At 43.5% G+C, this 24,420-nt stretch overlaps 1 protein-coding gene across 1 annotated transcript; it reads right to left on the bottom strand.

The window, feature by feature from the left end:
• Nucleotides 1-514: 514 nt before the first annotated feature.
• PROZ (protein Z, vitamin K dependent plasma glycoprotein) lies at nt 515-23,190 on the bottom strand. Its single transcript, XM_061996973.1, has 13 exons — nt 23,141-23,190; nt 20,256-20,387; nt 19,068-19,239; nt 17,821-17,941; nt 14,485-14,627; nt 11,526-11,690; nt 9,741-9,904; nt 8,757-8,781; nt 5,207-5,320; nt 3,654-3,785; nt 2,363-2,448; nt 2,166-2,283; nt 515-1,050 (listed from the first exon to the last, which is right to left on the bottom strand). Exons 6-13 carry the CDS (start codon nt 11,590-11,592, stop codon nt 539-541), a joined length of 1,218 nt encoding a protein of 405 aa, XP_061852957.1. The 5' UTR covers nt 11,593-11,690; nt 14,485-14,627; nt 17,821-17,941; nt 19,068-19,239; nt 20,256-20,387; nt 23,141-23,190; the 3' UTR covers nt 515-538.
• Between the last annotated feature and the right edge of the window lie 1,230 nt (nt 23,191-24,420).

Here is a 24,420-nt window from a genome sequence, read left to right as displayed (position 1 = left end):
GGTTTTATTTTACCCACTAACTGACAGGGACATGACTGGTATGGGAACACACAGGTACCATGTATGAGGGCAAAGATAAGGTCTTTTTTTCAGTGTGATGAGAGTGTCAAGGCCTACATCAACATAGGCATTTAAAGGCTTGGAGTTCTCCTGCCCTGCATAATTTTGACCTGTATGGATGCTGAAATGAGGATATGAATTTGGTGAATCAAACTTACAGACTCATTTCCTTCTAGCAACATTTGAAATCCCAGAAAAACAACCAATGCTTTTTGAATTTTAGGATGAATAGTTCTAGGAAACTTCAGTCAGTTTTTAGTAAAGTAACTAGGTTTGCCACTTCATGACTCTCACAGTACTGTGTGTCAACAGAAGAAGGAAAGAAATAGGCTTTTCTGTATGAGTTGGAGTTATACACGTGTCATTGTTGCAACTTCCATTGCTGCAAATCCTGATAGAGTCAAACCTGCTGCATCCAAACGTTTCCTTGCAGTGCCTTGCAGGGGTTTGGTGCTGGAAAGTGGGTTGTGCTTGTGTTTTACTTCATCTTTTGTTTAAACCAAATCATATACCTCGCAGTATTAGTGAATAGGAGTGTTTCCCACTCTGTGTCTTCTAGTGGCCAAGGTCCCAGGATGCCAGTGAGAAACCAAGTGCCCTTATACTCAGTAGCTAGAAAACTTCCTCCAGCCAGTCGTTTGTCCACAGCCTCCTGGAGGTGTCCACAAAACTGTCTGTTTGTGAGGCTTGTGTTGAGTATTTGTTTGCAGTCCTCAGCAGGAAGGTATGAAACCTGAAACTCCTCACTTAAAAGTTCCTCACCTTTCGTTCTCCAGGCGCTGACTGTACCTGGCAATTTTGGAATTAAAATGTGTTCTGCAAAGTCTCTTTCAGGGGTACAGACAGGAAGCTGGTGGCTGTTGCACTCAACATGCTCCTGGAGTTGTAGCACTGCAACATTGTTCTCGCCAGTGTCTTCATCATAACGGATGTGGATGTGTTTCTCAGTCACTTGCATTATCTTCTCGGTTCCACTCGTTCCACTGGGCCCTGTGAAGCAATGACATTACACTGCTTTTAGAAATAATTTATGAGGGACCTGAAAACTGCACACTGACTGACACCTGCCCAGTCAGTCCTGCTCAGAAGTACATGCAGTAGAGAAACTATAAAGGCGCTCTTTCTGTAAAGTTCTGCAACTAGAGTTAACTGGAGAATTACACATTGGCAGCTTTTTGATGTTATCTAGAAGTATGTATTTGGCCAATGGCATCCTGGGATGCATCAAGAAGAGTGTGGCCAGCAGGTCAAGGGAAGTTCTTCTCCCCCTCTCCTCTGCCCTGTTGAGGCCTCATCTGGAGTCCTGTGTCCAGTTCTGGGCTCCTCAGCTCAAGAGGGACAGGGAAGTGCGGGAGAGAGTCCAGCACAGGGCCACCAAGATGATCAGGGGACTGGAACATCTTTCATACGAGGAAAGGCTGCAGGAACTGGGGCTGTTTAGTCTGGAGAAGAGGAGACTGAGGGGAGATCTTATTAACATTTATAAATATCTAAAGAGTGGGTGTCAGGAGGTTGGGACATCCCTCTTTTTCTGTTGTATTGAGCAAAAGGACAAGGGGTAATGGGATGAAGCTGGAACACAAAAGTTCCATTTGAACATAAGAAAAAACTATTTCATTGTTCAGGTGAGGGAGCCCTGGCACAGGCTGCCCAGAGGGGTTGTGGAGGCTCCTTCAAGACCCACCTGGACATGTTCCTATGTGACCTGATCTAGGTGAACCTGCTTCTGCAGTGGGGTTGGACTAGATGATCTCTAAAGGTCCCTTGCAACCCCTACCATTCTATGATTCTATGCATCATTTCAGAGGGAAGGACAAATAGCAAGAGAAGATTTTGGCATGGAACAAAAACCACCTCTAAATCCACCTGGTTTAGCTTATCTATAGGTGCTGAGTTCTGAAATGCTTTCAAGAGGCAATTGTCTCTGCTTGGCTTGCAGAGGGGTGTGAGGGAGCTGTGTTTCTTGCTCAAGATAACTTAAATGTTTAAATGACATGACAGCAAATTTGTTTCTTTTAACAGTATTTTCATACAGCAAAAGTTTCAGTAAGCTCTTTTAAAAAGTAAAATTTGCTGCAGCAAGAGAAAATGTGTTTGATACGTACCAACCCTGATTTCAAAATGACTGTGGAGAAGGGCACACTCTGCTGTAGTCAACACAAAGTTACTTCTTAGCAGCACTCCTCCACAGAAGCCCTTCCCTTCAGAGTTTAGCAGCAGGACCTAAAAACATGCAAAAATATGAGGACTAACACTATCCATTGGAGGCTGAGTGATGGGTTTTAAAAATTACTAGATATACCTGCCAAGGAAATTGCTCATCATGTTTCTTCCTGGTTTCACTTAGCAGATTATTGCTGTCCTGAAGTCTGCCACATGCACATTGATCTAGCAAATATATTGGGAGAAAAAAAATCAAAAGCTCATGCCGTATCATTTCAAGACAACCAATATCTGCAGCTACTTTATTGCTTCCATCTTGACTTTGGAGGGGTTTATTTGTTCTGGAAAAGAAGGAGTTGGTGAAAATTGGAGTAATCTGCTTGGTAACTGTTAACAGCTTAGCATTGAACATTTTGGGCTGTGGAGTTAAGCATGTGGTGACCAGATTTCACCATAACTCATGAAGTCAGGCTTCTTCTCCAGTCAGCCATCAGCACAGCTTGCTTCCTCATCTTTGTATCCTGTGTCCAAATTGTGCTATATACCTGATAGTTGTGGCCCAAAAAGGTGAATCCTGGGTTTTCCTTGTTACAGCTGTTATTCTAGGGCTGTACATGCCTTTCTTTTCTGAATCAAATGGCTTTTCAAGTGGATCTCACAATTATCTGCATTTATCACACTTTAAGTTCACCTTGTGGTGTGCTCTCAGGTCACACAAACTGGATTCTGTTCAGGTGAAGCTAAACCAAAAGTCACTCTCCAGTCACACAGACATAACCTACTCTCACAGCTAATGGGTGCTTAGTCCACAAGACCAAACCTATAGCTAGTCTGAAGTAAAGACCACCTGAAACAGGCAGAGTGTGGACATCACAGATGTGTCTCTAAAGATCAACTCTGATTTGGCTGCTCTACTTGCTATCCTAGACCAGAGCCTATAGTACCGTGTTCTTAGTAGACTTAAGAGCTAAAGGGGTGAGATTGAATGAGATACCTAGTATGAGACTGAAAAGAAGGCTACTGTTTCAAACTAAACATGACAGAAAATGTTGCCCTTCATTTATCAGACCATGGGATGCTGATCAGAATCCACTGAACCTCTTCCCCAAACATGCAGGTCTTCAGCAGAGTTACTTTTTACTGAGCATAGGAGTAGAAAACCTGGCCCTGTGAGTGATGTATAGGATGGTGCAAACCCTCTCTGCAGCCCTACGTTTAAAAGTTCAGATCAAGTATTACTTCTTTCACCACTGCTCTGGTATCTTGGGTGGTGGTCTTTTGATTCTTCCTTTTACTACCCAGTTTGGAAGGTCAGTAATATTCTCATCACTTGTGTCTCCAAGGAGGTCAATTGAATCTGGAGATCAGGTGGTGGCCTGCCCACCCCAGTACTGAGTGTGTGCCCCCTACACTTCCATGCTGACACCTACCTAACGCAATGCACTGCTTTTTGTCCTTCCCGAGCTCGTAGCCATCAGCACAGGAACAACGGTAGGAATCACTTCCCGGGTAGCAGAAGTGGTGACATCCTTCCTTTGCCTCGTGGTGACATTCATTTTTAGCTAAACAAAACAAGTGGAGGAAAAGCATTGGAAATGGTTCAGCCAGAATACTGTTACATAGATTGAGTACTCTTTACTAAGCATTTTATTTCTACTTGCTTTGTGTGAAGGAGAGTTGCGACTCTGGCTTGCTAATATTTCCCACCACATAGGTTTTTTTTCCCCTTGTTAAGCAGAAATTGGAGACATTGAGTCTCTGCAGCATCCACAGACTTTTTGCAAACTCTGCTCTCCCAGCACCAGACTGTCTGCATCTCTGAGTTTTGGGAAATGTTAGCCAAGGATCAGACTAGGCCTTCCTTGTGAATCTATGGAAGGATGCCGTGGGTTTTCTTGTGCTCTCTTAAACAAAACACCAAGTATCTGCAGTGGGGGGTGGAACACTTGCATGTATTAAGAAGGCAGATACTGCTTGAGGAAGAAGGTGGCTAAAGCTTTCTAGTTTTCAGCAAAATAAGTGCAGGGCTCTTGTTTCTCACGCTTGTGTGAAGCAACTTAAAATTAGCATCTGCCATAGATAAGGAAAAAAGTGAGTATGATTATAGAAGTCTTACAGTTAGAAAAGACCTTAAAGATCGTCAAGTCCAGCCACTAACCTAATAGTGCCAAGCACAGCAAACAGGCTTCAGCACACAGCAACAGGAGGAGCAGCTGCTTGATGGTGGATCTAGCTCACAGATGGCAAAGTAGCAAAAAACCTCACATAATGTGACACTCTAAGGCTCGAGCTGAGCAGATCCAGTTCCCAGCATTGATCTAAGCTGTGTCCTCTTTTGTGCTCCTGCAGAAGCTGGTTGCAGTCACACCCCTTACACAGAAAATGGCCCTGCCTTGCGGCAGCCAGGGTGTCTCCCACCCCAAGGGATCTCCCAGCCAGCAGAAATGTTGATATAAGGGCTGGAAAGCAGAACCTGACAGATGTAAAAAAGCCGGATCTGGCCCATAGTGCTTTACATGCCAGAAAGTGTCTGTTTTGCTTTCTGCCTTTTGCATTTCCACTGACAACTGCTTGCTTTCTGGAGTCCCTCTGTTCTGAGGTACCATCTTGTGGGTGTGTGTGGAAATCCCTGGCAATTTAGGCCACCTGCTTCTGGGACCCATGCCAGAATGAACAACCAGGATGTGAGGTGCCAGTGGCAGGGCTGCCTTTTGAGTCCACACATGAGGGAGTCTTGCTTCAGCCCTTTTGGTACATCCCCAGGGGAGGGAGGCTCAAGGGGAACAGGCAGACTGCATAACCTCAACATGCCACAACATTTCAGTAGACAGACCACACAAGTCACCCCTGTGCTGCCAAGGACTGTGTTTTTTAACCTAAAATATGATAACTGGCCATAACGGGAGAGCTGCATATGGTTTCCCAGATCCTCCTTAGAACAGGAGGAGATGGGACTCCTCAGGAGAGAGGGGTGATGCCTTACCAAAAGCACAGTTCTCTCCCTCATAGCCCTCAGCACAGGTGCAGGTGTAGCCACGAATGCTGTCCTCACATACGCCATTGTGCTGGCAGGGACTTGATGAGCACCTCCTGCCACCTGAAGAAACGTCACAGGAGAGGACAAGTCACCAACACTGCTGACCCAAATTACATAGTCCCCTTCCTGGCACACGAGCAGCATGGAGAAGCATTGGGAAAAGCAATTTGGAAGGATATCATAGAATCATTTTGGTTGAAACAGACCTTGAAGATCGTCAAGTCTAACTACTAACCTCACACTGCCAAGCCCATCACTAAACCACATCCCTCAGCACCTTATCTGTGCATCCTAAATACTTCCAGGGATGGTGACTCCACCACTTCCCTGGGCAGCTTGTGCCAGTGTCTAACAACTCTCTCAGTGAAAAAAATTTTAAATCTCCAATCTAAACCTCCTCTGGCACAACTTGAGCCCATTTCCTCTTGTCTTGTCACTCGTTACTTGGAAGAAGAGATTGACCTCCATCTCACTACAGCCTCCTGTCAGGTAGTTGTAGAGGGTGACCATGATTCCCCCCCAGGGCCTCCTCCAGACTAAACACCCCCAGTTCCCTCAGCTGTTCCTCATCAGACTTGTTCTCCAGATCCTTCACCAGCTTCGTTGCCCATCTCTGGACACTTTCCAGCACCTCAATGTCCTGCTTGTAGTGGGAGGATCAGAACTGAACACAGTATTCAAGATGCAGTCTCACCAGCACTGAGTACAGGGAGACAATCTCTTCCCTGCTCCTGCTGGTCACACTATTTCTGATACAAGCCAGGATACCATTAGCCTTCTTGGGCTATGTCTCACCAATCTAGTCCTCAGGAGTATTTTTAGACCGAGTCTCTGCTTCCAGAGGTGCTCCCACAGCTGCTGGCAGAGAGGCCAGGAGGTGCCCAGAGGCAGAGCCTGCTTCTAGACTATGGATGCTCTGCCTCAGGGAAAAGCACTGAGTTACAGTTCATGTGCTTATTGCACATGTAACATGAAGCTGGTGTTTTAGGTCTCCTGTGTTAAGTTGATATGCACAGTATAAAAAAAGCTGGCATCAAAATTTTACAGCAAGCAACAACAAAATAGGAGGAAATCTGACTTTTAAACATCTGTGTAATTGTTACACAGCAGCTCAGACACTAGGAAGCTAGCCTTTCTGACAACTGAACATGCAAGCCAGATGATGCCCTCATTAGAGGCAAAGCTCCAGGCAGAGCTGCCAATTTCTCTTCAATCTGCCCATTGGAAATATTCCAAAAGAGTTCTCCAAATAACAACTGTTTATTGTAGATGAGCAATTGGGGAGCAAGCCAGAAAAGTCTAACCTGGGACATGCTTCTCAACTTTTCTAAAGTTTAAAACTTCATTAGAGAGGTTAACTTCAGTCATAGGGCTGCCAGAATTGGTAACAGGAATGGAACGGTGAAAACTCTGCCTGGTACTGGGAAAAAACACCAACAACCATTTGCTCAGGCTACAGGCACAGGTATCTTTGAGTGTTAGTGACTTAAAGTGGTTACCAGCTTCATCTCACTCGCAGTCAAATGCCACCAGCATACCCCAGCACAACTTGTGTCTCCTGGGAGAATTTTTGTGTGAGTTAGAGGTGTTTCATCAGCACAACTGAGCAGGCAGGGTTGAGGAGTGAGGATTTCCAGCAGCAGTGGTAAGTAGCTGGAGGTAGGGAAGGGCTATACCTACAGCCTGAAGCAAGTTAGACTGTTTAAAGCCTCTGAAGTGCTTGCTCAAATATAAGTAAGGAAGTCTCCGAAAGTGTCTGGGGTCAGGTGAGGTTCTGTAAGACTGGGCAAAAAAGTAAACCTAGTGCCTAGCTTTATTAAAGCAGGAAAGAGAAGATTCAATGAATTATAGAGACATCAGCACATTTCTTGTCACAGGAAAGCTACTGAAATGATTGTTTGTAAGCATGTAGCAAAATAAGGTGGGAATAAATGACAACCAACACACATTTTTCAAGCTCAAATATTCCAAACCAATTACACCTAACTGTATTACAGGATAAGGGACCGTGGTGGGAATCAATGAACAGCGCAGGACAGAAAGGTCTCAGATCACATTGTTGTTAAGTGAGCTAGGAAAACACAGACTGCCATAAAGCAGGCACAAAACTGTTTGGAAAATGATGTTTAAAGAAAGGTTGTCAATAGCTAAGTTTATACTGTTAATAAAAGTATGTTGGGGACAAGTGTGGCCTCAGGCTAAGTGCCCTGGCTGTATACATTGACATTAGACCAGGGTGGAGCAGTACAAAACAGAGAAAGGGTGAGCCAGCAGTTAGGTGGGCAAGCAGCCTTTCTCCTCAGTCCTCCTTTATCCACAATGCAGGTTTAGTCACTGTACCTTGCACTATAGGGAGGAGAAAGCAGGATATCAGACATCTAGAAAATGAGATTTTTGGAAGACAGGAGTTATAGTGAGGAGAAAAGAAGCCAGGGAGATGCATGCAACACTCTTCAAAATGTTAGAAATTACATCACTAAGCAGGAAACAGACACTGTAGAAAGAAGACAGGACACTGGCTTGTAATTACAGCAAGGAAATCACCCTGAAGCCAAAGGCAGTAATGCATCCAATTGTGGAAAAGCTTGTTTGGATTGATTATTCTCTCTTTAGAGGCTAGAAAGGAAGCCTTAATGACGTGCTTAGGACAAACATCCAATGGCTGAAAACAGGGGAAGTTAATCCCACCCTCACAGAAGTCATGAAAGGCCAGATATCTAGCAGCATTCTTCAGAACATTTATAACACTGACAGGATTCTTCTGTATAACATTTCCCTGGACTCAGTGTTTTAGTGACTTCTGAAGAAAATACTAATTGCTGGTTTTGTCAGCTCCTTATCCACTGTCTAAACCTAAGATTAGAAATTTAGAAAAGCTAAGTTAAAAACAAGAGAAAAACTTAATCAAGCAGAAAAGAGGGAGGGAATAGGGAATAGTAACCATAAGCTGGTGCCCTAGGTTCCTTGCTTAGGAGACATCTAGTTATACCAACCCCTCAGCTTTTAAAGATGCATTTCTTGCCTTGACAGCTGCCCAGGGATGGTGCAGTTCCAGCATCCAGAGTTTGCAGATGGACCAGTAGATTTTAACACCTGTTTGTTTCAGATTTAAATGCTAAGTTTGTACTTTGGCAGGCTTTGTTGGTAGAGCTGTGCTGCTCTATTGTGTCAGTAAAGCGGACTTTCTCAGGTCCCAGGTGGTTTTAGAACAGCTTTAAGTTCAGGAAAAAATACCATCTCTTTACTGTGATAACATCCACTTGCCTCTGACTTCTATTTACTTCACAGTCTTAAATGGTTTTTCCTGTTTATTACTTTTTTAATCCTTTCACATCAGCGTTTTTCCTCCTGCTTCACTACAGACATGACAAATAGCAACTGGATGTTCTTTGAGGAATAAAGTGCTAAAAACTCTCTGAAAACCAACACTGGACTGAATCATGATGTTCTTAGTGTGATAGTGCTGTGAAAGAGAAAAATCAAGATGCAAACTTACCATAGTAGGCATCCCAAAACATCTTCTGGAAAAAATAAAACCCCATAAAGAAAAATCAGAAGTTAGATTTTTAATTCTCAAAGCATATCATTTTCCATAAACATTTTGATAAAACAAAAGCATTCTATGATAGAATATATAATGCAGTTCAAGGTTTACACAGCTGCACCACTGCAAATGCAAAGTGGGAAGGGGAGGGGAGTTTGCATCCTGCTTTTGTTATTGTTTCTTAAGAAGTCCTAAAGGAAAAGAAACACTGCTCAGGCAAGAGTGGAACAGCTGAATCCTTTAGCAATACAGCTTCCTGGCAGGCCATTGTCTCTCTGGCATGCAGCGGCCTGGGAAGTGACCCCGTCCCATCCCATCCCCTCCCATCCCACTTGGCCCTGAGCAGGTGCTGCTGGAGACAGATGGGACAACACAGTGAGGAGCTGAAAGTCACTGACACTGGTCACCAGCACCATGTGCCACTCTGCTTTCTGAGTGCCACAGCCTGCTCTGACGCTGCTCCCCCCAAAGGGACACCTCTACCCACTTCATGTACGTTCCCTCTGTCAACCTTCCCTGAAGCACTAGGGCTGTTCATAGGCAGCCCGATGGCTGTTGCCTCTGCATTCCCTACAGTCTCTGGCCAGATTGCCCTTAAAGAGCACAGCATCCTCTAGAGGTGTCAGGAGGGCCTCTCATACAGGGGGGAGACTCACAGCTACTGACTAAGCGAGCCTCCTTCTATAGGTCTCACTACTGGTTGGTGCATTAATTTCCTCCAACCCCAATACCCTCTTGGCTCAAGTTGTATTTCTACTGGCCCCAAGCATCAGTGTTGACCTCTGCATTTCCATTTTCACCACTGAAGACACCTACTGAGGTGGAAAGTGCAAAGAAAGAAACCCAAACAAACGAAGCAGGCTGTGGAGATGTATTTTACAGTAAAGGACCAAGGCAGTAACTTTCCATGTGCATACAGGAAAACAAAATACTTACAAGCATTTCATCATTTTCAAACACTTCTCTTGCTTCTTCATGTGTGCACCTCTCTTCAAGGCATTCCCTTTCCAAGCTTCCTTGCAGGATCTCCTCAAAAAGTAGGGAATTGGCACGCCTCTGTCTCTTGATAACATTGTTTGCATCATCAGCTGATATAAACACTAGAACATTGTATGACAAAATGCTGACATAAACTGATTCCTTTTCCCATGTACTTGCACCTCATTTTTAAAAAAGATCAGTCCTTTTGGCTGATTCAGGGCTTCAGCCACATTAAACTTACATACTCAAAGAGTCCTACGTTCTTAGACCAAACTCAGCTGAGTTGTCATCTTTTACTTTTGGGGAGTGCTTGGCTTGCTCCCAAGCAAGAAGAGTTTGAAGCCCTTCCTAGCACATTTTTTTTCCTCTATGAGACATAGAGTAGTGTTGCTATGGCATGGCCAGGGAAAGAGGAGAAGTATTCTCATAAATGGCAGAGGTTATTTTGTAACATTGCAAGAGCCTTTAAGTGAAAGACTTTGGTAGAAGTGAAAATTATCTGGATTAGGGTATGATGACAGATCCAAACTGATGCGCTTCAGCCTTAGTTTGCAGAGATTTGGGGTTGGGTTTTTGTTTTGCTGAGAAGCAAAATCGTCGCCTTTGAGATTAAGCACTGTGTGGTTGTGTTTGTGTGTCGGTTCTTCTATGCTTGGAAAGTAAACCTATTGGGATAGGAACAGGGTCTTTTTAATATTTTATGCAGTGTTTGAGGGCCCAGAACCACCAGGCACAAAGGTCAAAAATCAATAATACTGGAACTGGAAAGAGTAACATGGTAAAAAAGTAACATTTTTTCTCCCCAACACTGCATTCAAATGCTTAGTTATGCTTTTAAAGGATATCTGATAAGCAGCAGCTTTATATTTGATATTAAAAAAAAAGAAAAAAGGTAAAAGCTTTGTGATTGTGTTTTGCATTTTAAAGTGTTATCAGATACCCCAGTGCATCTCTCTTCCATGCATTCTTTCTGATGCATCCAGCAACTGACAGAGTGTGCCTGCTGCTGCCAGGGGGATTTCAACCTTCTGAAGTGGTCACAATATGTTTCTTCCTTGCCCTGCTCCTCCTTATTTTTAACAAACCATAGGTGATTAAAACAGAAACATAGCTTTCTTCAAGCTATAGCAAGCATGCATATCAGCCTCTTGGAAGGGACCTTTAGAGATCACTTAGTCCAAACCCCCTGCAGAAGCAGGGTCACCTAGATCAGGTCACACAGGAATGCGTCCAGGTGGGTCTTGAAGACCTCCAAGGAAGGAGACTCCACACTCTCCTTGGGCAGCCTGTGCCAGGGCTCCCTCACTCTCATAGTGAAATAGTGTTTTCTTATGTTTAAATGGAACTTTTTGTGTTCAAAAACTTCATCCCATTACCCCTTGTCCTGTTTCTAGATGACTCTATGACTCTAATTTTTATTTCAGCAGCAACCAGAAATATAAACCAAAATTCTCTTTAATATCTGGGGCATTTTTCAACAATTGTAAGAAAAGACAAAATATTACCCTGGTGTAAATGATTCCTCAAAATTACACTGCCTCAGTAACTTCCTGCAGTTTTTACCTAGCTAAATGAATTAACAGGAGAAGGAAAGGAAGGTAAGGAAAATAAGGAACAGACAGTTTAGTGACGTCACCCTGCGCTGCAAAGTAAACATGACACGAGGCACACAATTACCCATGTTTTTAGAGGAGTAGAGCACACGTTAGAATTAAAGCTGCAACAAAACAAAGGCCGTACCTGTCTGCTCTGTCTGAAGAAGAAGGGCAGAAAGAAGAAATAATACTGTCCAAGAGTGCTTTGTCATTGTTACCTTCTGAAATTAATGGCCACCTGCCTGCATTCCTGCAGCTCTTCAGGGAATTGGCAACATGAGGGATGTTGAAGTTTAAAGTCCAGCTGCTCCTGAGAAAACAAAACCTCTAAGGGCAAAGCCTATCCTCAGTGTCAACACATGAGAAAAAAACCCTCAAAAAAGCCCTGCTTAGCAGTGCAAAGGTTCCCCTTCTCTCAATGCACTGACTGGGAAACTCTTCCTGATTTCAGGATCCTGGTCACACACAGTGTCTGTGAAAGGAGATGTAAGGATACAGAGGACCTGAGCACCTCCTCTCCAGGCTGCTGTGCCATGCACCCAGCAGCTAGGGCAGCCCTCCTGCCTGGCACAGGACAGGAGGGAGAATAAACCTCTTGGTGTGCAATGGCAGTGGTGCTGCCAAGAGTTCTTGGCTCCAAGCATAGGCAGGATCCTGGAAAGAGCAGGAAATCTTTTCTACAGTCAGAGCAATGACTGACAAGAGGAAAAGTGTTTATTAACCTGAGTTAGAGACATAGACATGGTTCTGTGTATTCATGTAATAAATTCCCAGCTGTTAGTTGGAGTTCTTTTAACAAAGTATAATTGATCTGAGCATTCATGAATAGAACCTCAAATAAAACTCCACTTCCCATCAACTGTAGTTTTTAAAAGCAGCTTCAGTGAGTACCAAGGCAGATGAGTGAAAGACCACATATCTCACCAAGGCCAGTCCCTGCCAACCCAAGGCTGATTTTACAGTCCAGATCATGGACCTTAATGCCTCCAGCAAATAATTAACCTTGTCATTAAAAGTGCATTGTGGGAGGGTTTTGCTGCGTGGGCTCCACATGGATGTTGTTCCCAAAGTTCACTCACTTAAAACTCTTCTAATATCAATCTTCATTTTTATTCACAGCCAGTTCATAACCTTCTGCATTTGTTTTTCCTCCCTTGGTATTTCTGCAGAACTAATTAATACAGCCTCCCATCCTCTTCTGTTAACTATATTAGGCTTTCTTTAGTAAATGAGCTCTCTGGACTCTCCCTAGTCCCCTGAAGCCACCAGACCCCATCATACCTGTTCCAACTTGGGAGTTGCTTGGCTGGAGAAAGCAGGGGTCTCTTGCCAGCAGTTACATCTGATGGGTGCTGGGGTGGGGCTCAGCAAGTACCTCATATGCCTAGGAGCCTATGTGACCCTCCTGACCTTGTATGGCAACAGCTGTGTTGCTTTTTCGTATCTCTGGCTGACCACTCCTACATGAACAGCTGCCAGTAAGATAGCTGCTGCAGTGCCCCTGCTTCTCCCTGCCTTTACCTTCTCGTGGTAATGAGCATCACCCTATGCACATGCAGCAGGGCAAATCTGGCTCCCCTTCAGCATGGGAAACATGTCACCACTTGATGTCAGCACAGGACTTTGCTGAAGCCAGCACAAAAATGAGGATCTGCAGATTGATATAAATTTTAAACAAGCTGTTTAAGTTTTGCAAACCTATGTCAATTAAAGAAATCTTGTAAGGATAAGGTAACTATTCAGTTAGGTTAAATTAGCAACACAGAGCTTCAAAAGCTGTATTCTCACCAGGTCTTAGTTTACCTGGTCTTTTTGTTTTTTCTTACCATGTGTCTTTGTAAATTAAAGCATTCCTTGAGCAAGCAGCTGTGCCCTTGGGAATGGGCCACAGTGTACCCAGTATGTTGTGGCACTGACTTTGCTTTTTCTGTATTGATATAAATGCAATGGCCTTTACATTATAATTTTCACTTTACTGCATAAAGTCAGGCTTTTCAAAGAGCAGTTCTTTCCTCACATCTTTCTTTATGAAGAGTTACCACATTCTCTTTTTTACCTTTCCTTTAATTACCACATTGAGCACATGGAGATGAGTTTCATTAAGGAGTCTCACCCCCCAATTTCCTGCAGCTCCACTTAAGGATTGCCTCCTGCTTGAAAGCTTCCTCTTTCCAGAGTGAAGGCTGCACATGGTGTCAGATATAACATCTGCAGTTCCTTGGGATGGAGTCACTGAGTCAGTTGCTTTTGCTTTAGCAACTGGTTCCTATGGAAGTGCCTCCATGCCACAGCAGTGGCAGTGATGGAGCAGTCATGGCACAGTGATGGGGACATGTCAGTGCCACCTGAGTTGTGCTATTGGCCCTGGCTGACTGTCAGACCTGCTGCAGCACAGATGGTCAAGGGCAGCTGTCCTGGGTAACTCTTGTCACCCCCACTGTGACACAGGGCAGCAGACAAAATGCTGCTGAACCACACAGCCCTGAATGGGGCTTTGAGCAACCTGGTCTTGTGGAAAGTCTCCCTGCCCATGGCAGAGGAGTTCAAAATGGTCTTTGAAGGTCCGTTCTAATTCAAACCCTGCTATGATTCTGTGATGTCTGTAGATGCAAGCTCTGACATTTTCTATTTCTGTGCACATATTCCTAAAAAGAGCAATTGTTGTTAATATTTCATGTATTAAAATACATTATTTATTTCCAACTTTGTGCTTCTGTAGGTATTTCTCCCCCCACTTTTATAGTAATATTCTTTTCCTTACCAAAATTGCACCCAACAGAATTGGGTGTGAAACAGTCAGGGGATGGTAGAGCACATACACAGAAAATACTGTAACACTTAAGCTTCTAGATACACTTTCAGTGGTGAATAAGGGAGTTTATTAAGGTGGTTATTTTTGCCCTGAGATAACTAATATGCTGATCCTCTGTGAAAAATACAGAAAAAATCACTATGCCATTTGGATGAGGATTTACAGGTTTTTTTTTCTCCAGTTTTATCTGATAACATCTCCTTATAGGATGGTTCACAGAGAAACCTAAACAGATGATTTTTCAGGCAGACTCCTAGAACAATGAGAGGGCAAGAAAGTGTTTGGAGTTTACCTGGTATTCAGATTTTTTTTAATGCTGTTTCTTGTTCTGTCTTTTTGGCAGATTCTCTCCTCTGAGGTTGTGGGGCAGCAGCCTTGCAGCTGTTCCCAGATGTTGTGATTGAAGCTATTCCTGTGATCATCCAGGCACTTCCTCTGCAACAGATTGAGAAGGAGGGAAGCCCTGAGCTGACCTCGCCATCACCAGAGCAAAGCTGGCACTCGAGAGCTCCCCTCCACAGCCCGGACAGATGTAATTGGATAGTGGAAGTGGCTCCTGCCATAAATTGGACTCCCAGGTTGTGGGTAACACGGACTCCATGGACTTGTGCAACTGCTATTCTGCTTGATAGGTTTTGGAAGGAAACTTCTGTATTTATGACAGGGGAAAAAAAACCTTGTCCATATTGAAAAAAAAGATGGAAAAAAATTGCATTCAGGTTTCAAAGTGAATCTTCCAGGATGACTTGAGTTAAAACTCTACCCTTTCTGTGGGGATTCGAATTGCATTTAGGCAGAGTACAGATGACATGATGTGTGCCTTGGTATGTGTCCTGACTGAGAATTGCAATTCTCTGTGCAATTAAGCAGCTGGGATAAGTGTCCCTGCACATAGAGTTTGTTATTATCTGGTACTGAACATCTGAGTAGGAGGATGATGGTGTCTCACGCTTGGCAAGGCATACTGGGAGGTGAGGAAAGGAGAAGCTCAGATGACTGATTCCTCTGAATGCACATTGAGCTAAAGATGGTGATGGAAGCCCACAGAAGGTTTCTGTGCCTTTAGTAATCAGCTATGAAGAAACTAGGAGCCCTGCAGGGCCAGGGCAAGGGGTAATGTGGGTCTGGGTAGCTGGGACCCATAAGCTCTGTACATAGCCTCCAGGACACATCTGAGCACAGCCCACAGTCCCATACATCATGTTTGGCTCTCTCAATGTACAGTTTAGGGCTGAATTATAGTCAGAAGTTTCAACAAAGGTCCTATTGGAAGTCAAGCAGGGATAAACTCTTCGGAGCAGTGACGTCAGGAAGTCATATATGAACTTCTTTCCGTGATGTGCTGTCACTCTGGGCTTGAGCTCATTAAGCAGTCCTCAAGTTCAGGAGATGAGTCAGACAGAAATGGGGAAATTATACAAATGGAACAGATCCCAGCATGACTAGTCTGAGTTTTTCATAGGGGAACAGGACAGTGGTCATCACAGGACATATTTAACATCCCTCTTCCTTTCAAATTGATCAGTGCAATCCACATTAAAAATGACCCCAAAATAGTGACTTGCAAACTAGATATTGTGAAGTCAGGGAATGAGAAAAATATTGCATACTTTATGCTATAATATAATTTACAACATCTCTCTTTTCCAATCTCTTTCAAAATATGTACTGACACAGTTTTAAAAGTACATCACTGAGTACTTGATCTTTCTGTAGAGACTAAAACATCTTAGTATCTAGTTCACCATTTTTATGTACCACTGAGCTGGATGAAAAACAGATCTATTTTTTCCCCTCTGGACTGAAACAAGGCAGACAAAGGATGTCAGGTTCAGCTGATTAGAGTTGGGTTTTTCCTTAGTCTTGAAACATGATTTATATTTGTAGATTTAAAAGCTCTTCGATGTGAATAATTGAAATAAAGCTTTATATAAATGATGGCAAATGATGATACTTTAATCTGTAGGGTATCCAATGCATTCACTTTGTTATAGGCAAAATCCTGACATCAATAATGCTGTATCTCAGAAAGAAAGCAAGAAACTATCAGAACACCAGTGATTTTGGTTATGATGAGTAAGCCTTTCCAATCCAATGAGCCTCATCTAACAACTCATTTGGTTCATTGACATGCCCAGATATTTAGACTTGTGTGGATGCATGAGTGGTTTTTGCATGTTCTGGCCTTTTCTGTGCATATGTCCAGAAATCTAGACAATTAGGTAGCTTTTCCAGAGCCTTTTAAAATGTTGTCCTACTCTGATGCTGTCTTTAATGTTATCCTAATCAGGTTTGTTTCTGTAGAGCACATACTGCCACAGAAATATTGAATTAGTTCAAACTTTCGTTGCAATGGGAGAGAGATTATCAGCACAGGTAAAGCCTCCAATAGAAAAATGTAGGTTATCACAGCACAAACAGAAGGAGTTCCTCAGCTGACTGAAAAGAAAAAGAAAATCATTCCAAACCAGTAAGTCTGAAGTCTGAGACAACCTTCTGAAAACAAGATGTTAGCTCATGAAGGAATAGAAGGGAAGCACAATCAGGATTTTAGCAAGTACATTTGAAAGAAGAAAATATTACTTAGGGATGACCATCTAATGGCTAAGACAGTTAGGATAAATAAATGTCAAACTGGTTAATAAGATTCTTCTATCAAAACACTCTTTACCCAGGGTAGGAACTCTGACAAGTTGGTGTATATGTTGCTGGAAATATGTTGCGCCATATTTCCCTCATCTTGCACACCCTTGTCCCCAGCTGACGATACCAGTAATAAAATAAATGCCATTGTAATGTGTTGTAGTGGTGCAAGCAATATTCATTCAAAGACACAGAGAATCTAGATAATGCATGTGCAGAGACATACACAGGCAACATAGTACAACCAACAGAGTTGACTCAAAGCCACCCTTCCTTTGCTAGCTACCTCCTTATATGCTGCTTCTGCCCATGTGATCACCCAGGGCCCAACTGATTAACTTGCAGCACCTGTTTCTGATAATTGGAAGTAGCTTGCCAGCTGCATTAACTTGTCCATACCATCTTTATTCAAGCTGGCTGGTCCAAACCACATTTATGCCTACAGCTGAGTACTATTTTTATGACACAGGACACCATTTTTTTGGTGCCTAGAACTTGTGATAAACTTCTTTTTCATAAATGATAGCAATAAATAACAAATGTAATGTTTCAAGTGTGGATCAGCCTTAGACTAGACTAGATATGCTATCAAAAGAGTTAGTGCTAACGTCTGAAAACAAGGCATCTGGAATTTGGCAATGTTTGGTCAAGACAGGAAATTGTATAAAGGTGTAATGGTAGATCAATTTAACTACATACTTGCCTGCATACCTTCCCAGTTTATACTTGTCTTCTGTCATATACCAATCCTCTGTTTAGGTTTCTCTGTGAACCATCCTACACTAGGCCAAACTGAGCTTAAGAAACTGTCCATTCAATAAAGTCGAATGTGTATTTCACTGTTAATCAAGAGACAAGATGAAGCAGTTAGAAATAACGAGAGGGTAAGAAAACCTTTGTCAAAGTTCAGCATTTTACGTACGGAGACTAGAACACAGGAGAGCTTCTTATTTTTGTAGTAAAGGGCAAAATGAGAAGGACTTACCAACAATAGCCCATAAGTCTTCAGGCCTAGCAACACAATGAGCTGCAGAAAGTATAAAATACTCATTCAAAATTGTCTCCCCACAAAGAGCTTGGTCATACCCATTTACTTGCAGAACAGCCTGTGGAGAGAGAAAGAAGATAAAGCACAAAAACATATGTGCAGAGAATTCATGAACAGCTAGCTGAGGTTCAACCAGTTTTCTCAAAGTAGACATTTTCATATATATTTTCTATCAAAGGCATCTTTCATTCAGAGATGATGAGAGTTATACCGAGGTGTAGCCACCACAGAGGGAAATTTGTCAAGACAGACCTTTTTCCCGGCTCAAAGCCGAGTTTGTACATTCAGTTATTTTACCATCAGCATTTGGCTGATGCTTTTTAAACAAAATTTTGCTAATGTGGTAATAGGTTGGGGGTTTTTTTTGTTTCACTTTAGTCTTGGCCACAACAGGAACTCAGGCTATTCTTCTGAAATCATGCTGCAACCCAAATAATAGGGTGTCTGGCAGGGAAGAGACCCTCTGGCTCACCCAGCAATATGCCTTGTATCTACAGCCCTGCTTCTCTCCTAGCCTCCTCCTCTCAGCATTTGCTTGATGTCAGTGAAACAGATACCCAGCATCACTCATGGAGAAACACGGTACTCAGGAGAGTAGGATCGAGCACCCAAATTGTTGAGACCAGAGAGTTCTGTCTCAACTTGGGTTCCCTTGGCAAGCAGGGACAAGTACAATTACAGTGGGTGTGTGTGGCCAGATTTAATAGTGGGGGGCTACAGGGATGGCTTCTTTTTTTAAAAAAGAGCCACCAGAAGCTTCGCCTGTAGCTGATTGGGCCAGTGCCAGTTGGCTCTGGGATGGACTCACCACTGGCCAAGGCCGAGCCAATTAGTGATGGAGGTAACTCCTCTGTGATGAACATAGTTCAGAAGGGGAACAAGTTGCCATGCAGTTGCTAAACTGCAGCAGCAGAGGGGAGTGAGAATGTGAAGACAACATCTCCACAGATACCAAGGTCAGTGGAGGAGCAGCGGGGGGGTACCTGGGCACCAGAGGAGAGGTTCTGCTGCAGCCTGTGGTGCAACCTATGGTGAAGCAGCTGTGCCCTGCAGCCATGGAGACCATCGTGGAGCAGAGATCCACCTGTAGCCCGGGGAAGATCCCATCCTGGAGAGGGAGGATGTCTGAAGGAGGCTGTGATCCTGTGGGAAGCCCATACTGGAGCAGTTTGTGGAGGACTTACCTGCCCTGGGGCTGCACTGGATAGTCAGTATCCCTGGTGACCTCTGGGTGGCTGCTCGGGGCCTTGGTCATTTCCTCATTTTCAGGATGAACATCTGGACTTGTTACAGTTTCCATGACTTTCTCCTGACCAGCTCCCTGATCTCTCTGAAGCTTACCACATGGGAACTTGTCTGCAAAGGCAAAAAAGAAAAATGCTAATATTTGATGCCTGGATGGTGAGACTTCGAGGCACACGTAGCATGATGAGAGCAGGGTGTTCCTGTCCATAACACTGAGCAAACGGCTGTGAAGGCTCAGCTACTGGTACCAATCTTCACCTTAACACAAAGCTACCTTTCTTGCTGAATTATGAAACAGAGCAATGTATTCTGTATTAGGAGTTATGAGTTCATGACAGCAATTTGGTATTAAATTACAAAGGGTATTCTAACAAATATCATCAGCCTGACAGAAGAATTAAGATTGTTAATGTTCACTTTGGATGCAGGAAAAACTGATGGATTCCATTTCAATGTCAGTAGCTATGCAAGTATTTAGGTCACTGTGTGGTAACTGCAGAAAACTTGCTTTTAAAAGAAAATAGAAAGGCAGGTTGCATCCCTTTTTAAATGGATTAGGTGATGTAACAGGTGTAATAAAACTGCAATTACATGATGTCACTACTTCTGAACTGATAATGAGACTTTGTGAACTGTATGGTAAAGAGCAAAGTTTCTCGAGTTCCTGCTCTTTTGGGTCTTTAGGTGTTCAGCATACCCTGGAGGCCTTTGAAAACAGACACCAATTTTCAACAGTGAAAATCTCTTGAAGTATTAAGGCTTGCTTCAGCCTGTGAGAGAAGAGGAATCTCCTTTGCAATCACCAGTTTCTCATTTGGCTTCATACCTGCTGGGACATGGGCTTTGCAGTCCACTCTAAGAATGCACTTGCATGGAACACTTCCCTGAGCTATTTTTGCTATTATACAGCACTCATAGCTGCAGGACTTGATGCTGCTTGAATTATGACCTTTAGCTAAGATCTTACTGTACTTCTTGGTGACACCTCAAGCAAGCCCCGTGAAAGGCAAGAACAGTTAACATGATTCTTTATGCTACAATGGCACTGAAACACACAAGTATGTCCCAAACGTGGTGAAGATAGGATGTGTGTACGATAGAATGAACTTCCAAGTGTGGCTTCATACCTACAGGAAGGTAGGTTTTGTTGTCATTGCCCAGGGTCTAGCCAGCAGCACAGGAACGTACGACTCCTTCCCCTTCAGTTTTGCAGAACTGCTCACAGTTCCCATTGTTAACCTTGCATGCATTTGGTACAACTGCAAAGGAGACAAATGTATAGGCAGGTTACAAATTCATGGCCATTTCATAAAAGCATGAGAAGCTCATAAAACCTCATTAGTCAAACACTCCAGCACCTTGGGAAATTCCTTGCAATTCCTGCCAAAGGCCTGAGTTATAACAGTAGCTGTAACTATCTGTATTATAAAAATGGTAAGCTGTCAACATTAGGTAAGGCACTATTATTTTATCTTGTGCTGTGTTTGCCAGCTATACCTGGCAGCAATTTGAGGGCAAAGTGAGGAGCAATCTGTACTTGCCAGAATAGTCATCGTACTAAAGCAAAGATGATTTGTATTTACACATATCTAAACGCTGGATGTCAAGAGGTTGGGACATCCCTTTTTTCTGTTGTACCTAGCAACAGGACAAGGGGTAATGGAATGAAGCTGGAACACAAAAGTTCCATTTGAACATAAGAAAACACTATTTCACTGTTCAGGTGAGGGAGCCCTGGCACAGGCTGCCCAGGGAGGGTGTGGAGTCTCCTTCCTTGGAGGTCTTCAAGACCTGCCTGAACATGTTCCTATGTGACCTGATCTAGGTGAACCTGCTTCTGCAGGGGGGTTGGACTAGATGATCTCTAAAAGTCCCTTCCAACCCCTACCATTCTATGATTCTATGATTCGAGGAACATGGATGTGCATAAGAAGCTAAAATTAGCAGCACCTAAAGTATCAGCAATAAATGATGTATTGGACTCTTGGAAGACCCTTGCAATGTTCCTTTTCCATCTGTATATAGGTCATACAGCTCACCTTAGCTCAGTCCCTGGTATTGGAAGATCACAGGCAGAATAGGAGAGCTCTTCCTGGCACCAATAGTGTCAGAGCAAGAAGAGGCAAATTAGTCTTCAGAGATGCTGTCTAACCTGGTGCTATAGATTTACAGAGAAATTCCACAGCGCACCCAGTCAGCTTAATCTGCTCAATAATCAGCTTTATAATCATAGAATCATAGAATGGTAGGGGTTGGAAGGGACCTCCAAAGATCATCGAGTCCAACCCCCCTGCAGAAGCAGGTTCACCTAGATCAAGTCGCATAGGAACGTGTTCAGGCGGGTCTTGAAGACCTCCAAGGAAGGAGACTCCACAACCCCTCTGGGCAGCCTATTGTCTATAATGTGTTTTCTGAGTATCTAGCCTTAGTGTCCCTCAGAGGGAGGAGATCCCATTACTTTCTGTCCTACCTGTTCATCCTCATGAAAATGGAGAAGACTTTTGGCTATTTTTTTTTTACAGATTTTACAGACTTCCTTGGTCACTTGCTGTGGGACCGAGGGTGAAATTTTGGGTTTGTTTTTACTGAATTGCCTCCTATTTACGTTGGACCACTGTTCCAGTTTCACAAGATTGTCTTGAACTTTCACTCAACTTATAGTAGCCCTTCCTGTCTGGCATGAGCTACAAATGCCATGAGTAAACATTCTTTACTGTCTTGTATGTCACCGTGGAAAATACCAAGTATCAGAGGTCCTCAGGCTCACCTGTGTGGAGCCCTGCACTCCATAGAATCTTTTAAGCAATAAACACAGTTTCTCAAACAGAGGTGCACCAAACTTACAGAAGTTTCATTCAAACCAGTGTTACTCTCCCTGTTACAATAAAAGCGTTCTATCAAGTGATGTTAGAAGCCTCCCTTAACAGAGAGACCTGACATGTAGTGCATCTTTAGCAACCACCCAGCCTTGGAAGAGCTTGATGTGATTTCTTCCTGACTAGTGCAACTCAACAGTGTCTTTTCTCCTTGTTAGACACCAGTAATCTGGTACCTTAAGAAACAAAGATTTTCTTCTGTATGGGGAACAGACTAACATCATTCTTGGTCTCTCTTCCAGTATTCATATACTTTGATCAGCTCGTGATTTTTTAACACCATATTTGTCTTCCTGTATTTATTCTTTGCCTTTTCTGGATTTATGCCAGGATGTTGGCAGTTCTTTTATAAAAATCTAGGTTTTCCTACAGTTCCTTCCGAAGTGCAGTTCAGGAAGGAGCTCCTGATTTTAATTAATCCTCCTATCCTTTCTTGACCCTGGGATAGTTTGGATATGTGCCTTAAACAGTTGGGGGGGTTGTGGGTTTTTTTGAAAGTAGCCCAATCTTTCACTCTTTTAAAAGAAATCTTAATTTTATTATCTTTTCCTTTCCTTAGAATCATAGAATGGTAGGGGTTGGAAGGGACCTTTAGAGATCATCTAGTCCAACCCCCCTGCAGAAGCAGGGTCACCTAGATCAGGTCACATAGGAACATGTCCAGGTGGGTCTTGAAGACCTCCAAGGAAGGAGACTCCACAACCCCTCTGGGCAGCCTGTGCCAGGGCTCCCTCACCTCAACAGTGAAATAGTTTTTTCTTATGTTCAAGTGGAACTTTTTGTGTTCCAGCTTCATCCCATTACCCCTTGTCCTGTTGCTAGCTACTATAGAAAAAGGGATGTCCCAACCTCCTGACACCCACCCTTTAGATATTTATAAATGTTAATAAGATCACCCCTCAATCTCCTCTTCTCCAGACTAAACTACCCCTTCATGAGTTCTGACATTTTACAGTTACTTTCGTAAAAGTCACCTTCCATCTTTGTTTTTTCAGTCACTCCGAGTCTGTTGATTAAAATCAAATGTAGCTGAGTGCACTCAACGTTGCTTTCTGTGTGTTTGCCTGAGAAAATATTCCCTGAGACATCCTGAAGACCAACAGGGCAGCTTGTGTTCAACTAAGTACCTTTCTCACCTCATCTCTGGGATTTCAAAATTTCCAACTTCCAGCTCTCATAGTGTGGATGATTCAGGTGTTTGTCTGCTTGTTTCCAAACAGCCCTCTATAATCACCAAATGATTTGTACAGCCAAACTAAACAACAAGGCGTGCAGCATTCCTGTAGCATGATTCACACACTGTAGAGGAGTATCTTAGGGTCCAGTCTTCGAGACAGGTGGAGATGTGATGCTTGACAACCTAGACAAGCACAGTGGGTGACAGTGTAGCGTTCTTGTTCCCCTCTGCACTGTTAAAACCTTGTGGGGCTCATTTTGCTACCCAATATCCATAGGAATGGGTAGTATGTAAGGCTTATTTAAACAGCACATCTTTGAGGATGTGAAGAGCAGCACATTGTTTGTGCTGTCAGTTTGAAAGCTCTCCATATTGACACATTAACTCCGTATTTTATACTGACACAAGTGCTTCAGTTCAAAACGTAGCTGCCCTAGTGCTCAGCACTGCAGCAGACAAATGGGAGCAAGGCAGGTGAGAAAGCAAAGCTACCAGGTTTTCACTCACGTCACTCTGGTCCACAAAGCTCAAATAATGGCAAATAATTACCTCTGCAGTTTAGACAAAGCAGCACAAAGTCATGTTAAAGCAAAGACTGTACCTGTCTGCACCATCTGAAGGAAAAAGAGAACAATGAGAAGAAGACACATTGTCTTGTGATGACCTGCCACTGCCACCCTCCGAGCTCAGTGTGTGTCTCCCACCAGTTTCTCTGCAGGGCTCTGGGGCAGTTGCTAAATAAGAAACACTACAGTGCAAAGGTCATCAAGGCATGAGAAAGCAAAACCTCTAAAAGCAAAGCCTGGGCTCAGTGTCAGCATGAGACAATGTTAAAAGAGGAAAAAAGGCACTGTGCTGAAGTGACGCCACCCTGAGAGCCTGCGGGCATCTTATGTCAGCAAAGACCCTCTCTCCTGCGTGGGCAGCATGGAGCTGTTTGCCACCAAGGCTGTGACACCTGTGTTACATCAGGCTCCTTGGGAAGAGGGGAGTCCATAAACCAGGGCAGGTTTTGCCTCAGCAGGATAAAATGCGGTTGCATGGTTAGACTTGGTTATGCTGCCGAAACTCCCGATACCAGGCTGCTACTCAGTGATTTCCTCTGCAGGACCATGGTCTATGGCTGTTCCCTTTCTCCCTCTCTGCTTTGGTTGATTCTACATCTTCAGGAAATACACACAAAACCTCCCTAAAAGAGCTTTACTAGAAAGGCATCAAGGAGCTAAAGTGATCTAGCTG

Source organism: Colius striatus, chromosome 1 (genome assembly GCF_028858725.1).
Source record: "Colius striatus isolate bColStr4 chromosome 1, bColStr4.1.hap1, whole genome shotgun sequence".
NCBI classification, from domain to species: Eukaryota; Metazoa; Chordata; class Aves; order Coliiformes; family Coliidae; genus Colius; species Colius striatus.
Note: the sequence above shows the minus strand (reverse complement) of the source record. Positions and strands in the feature narration are given on the sequence as shown.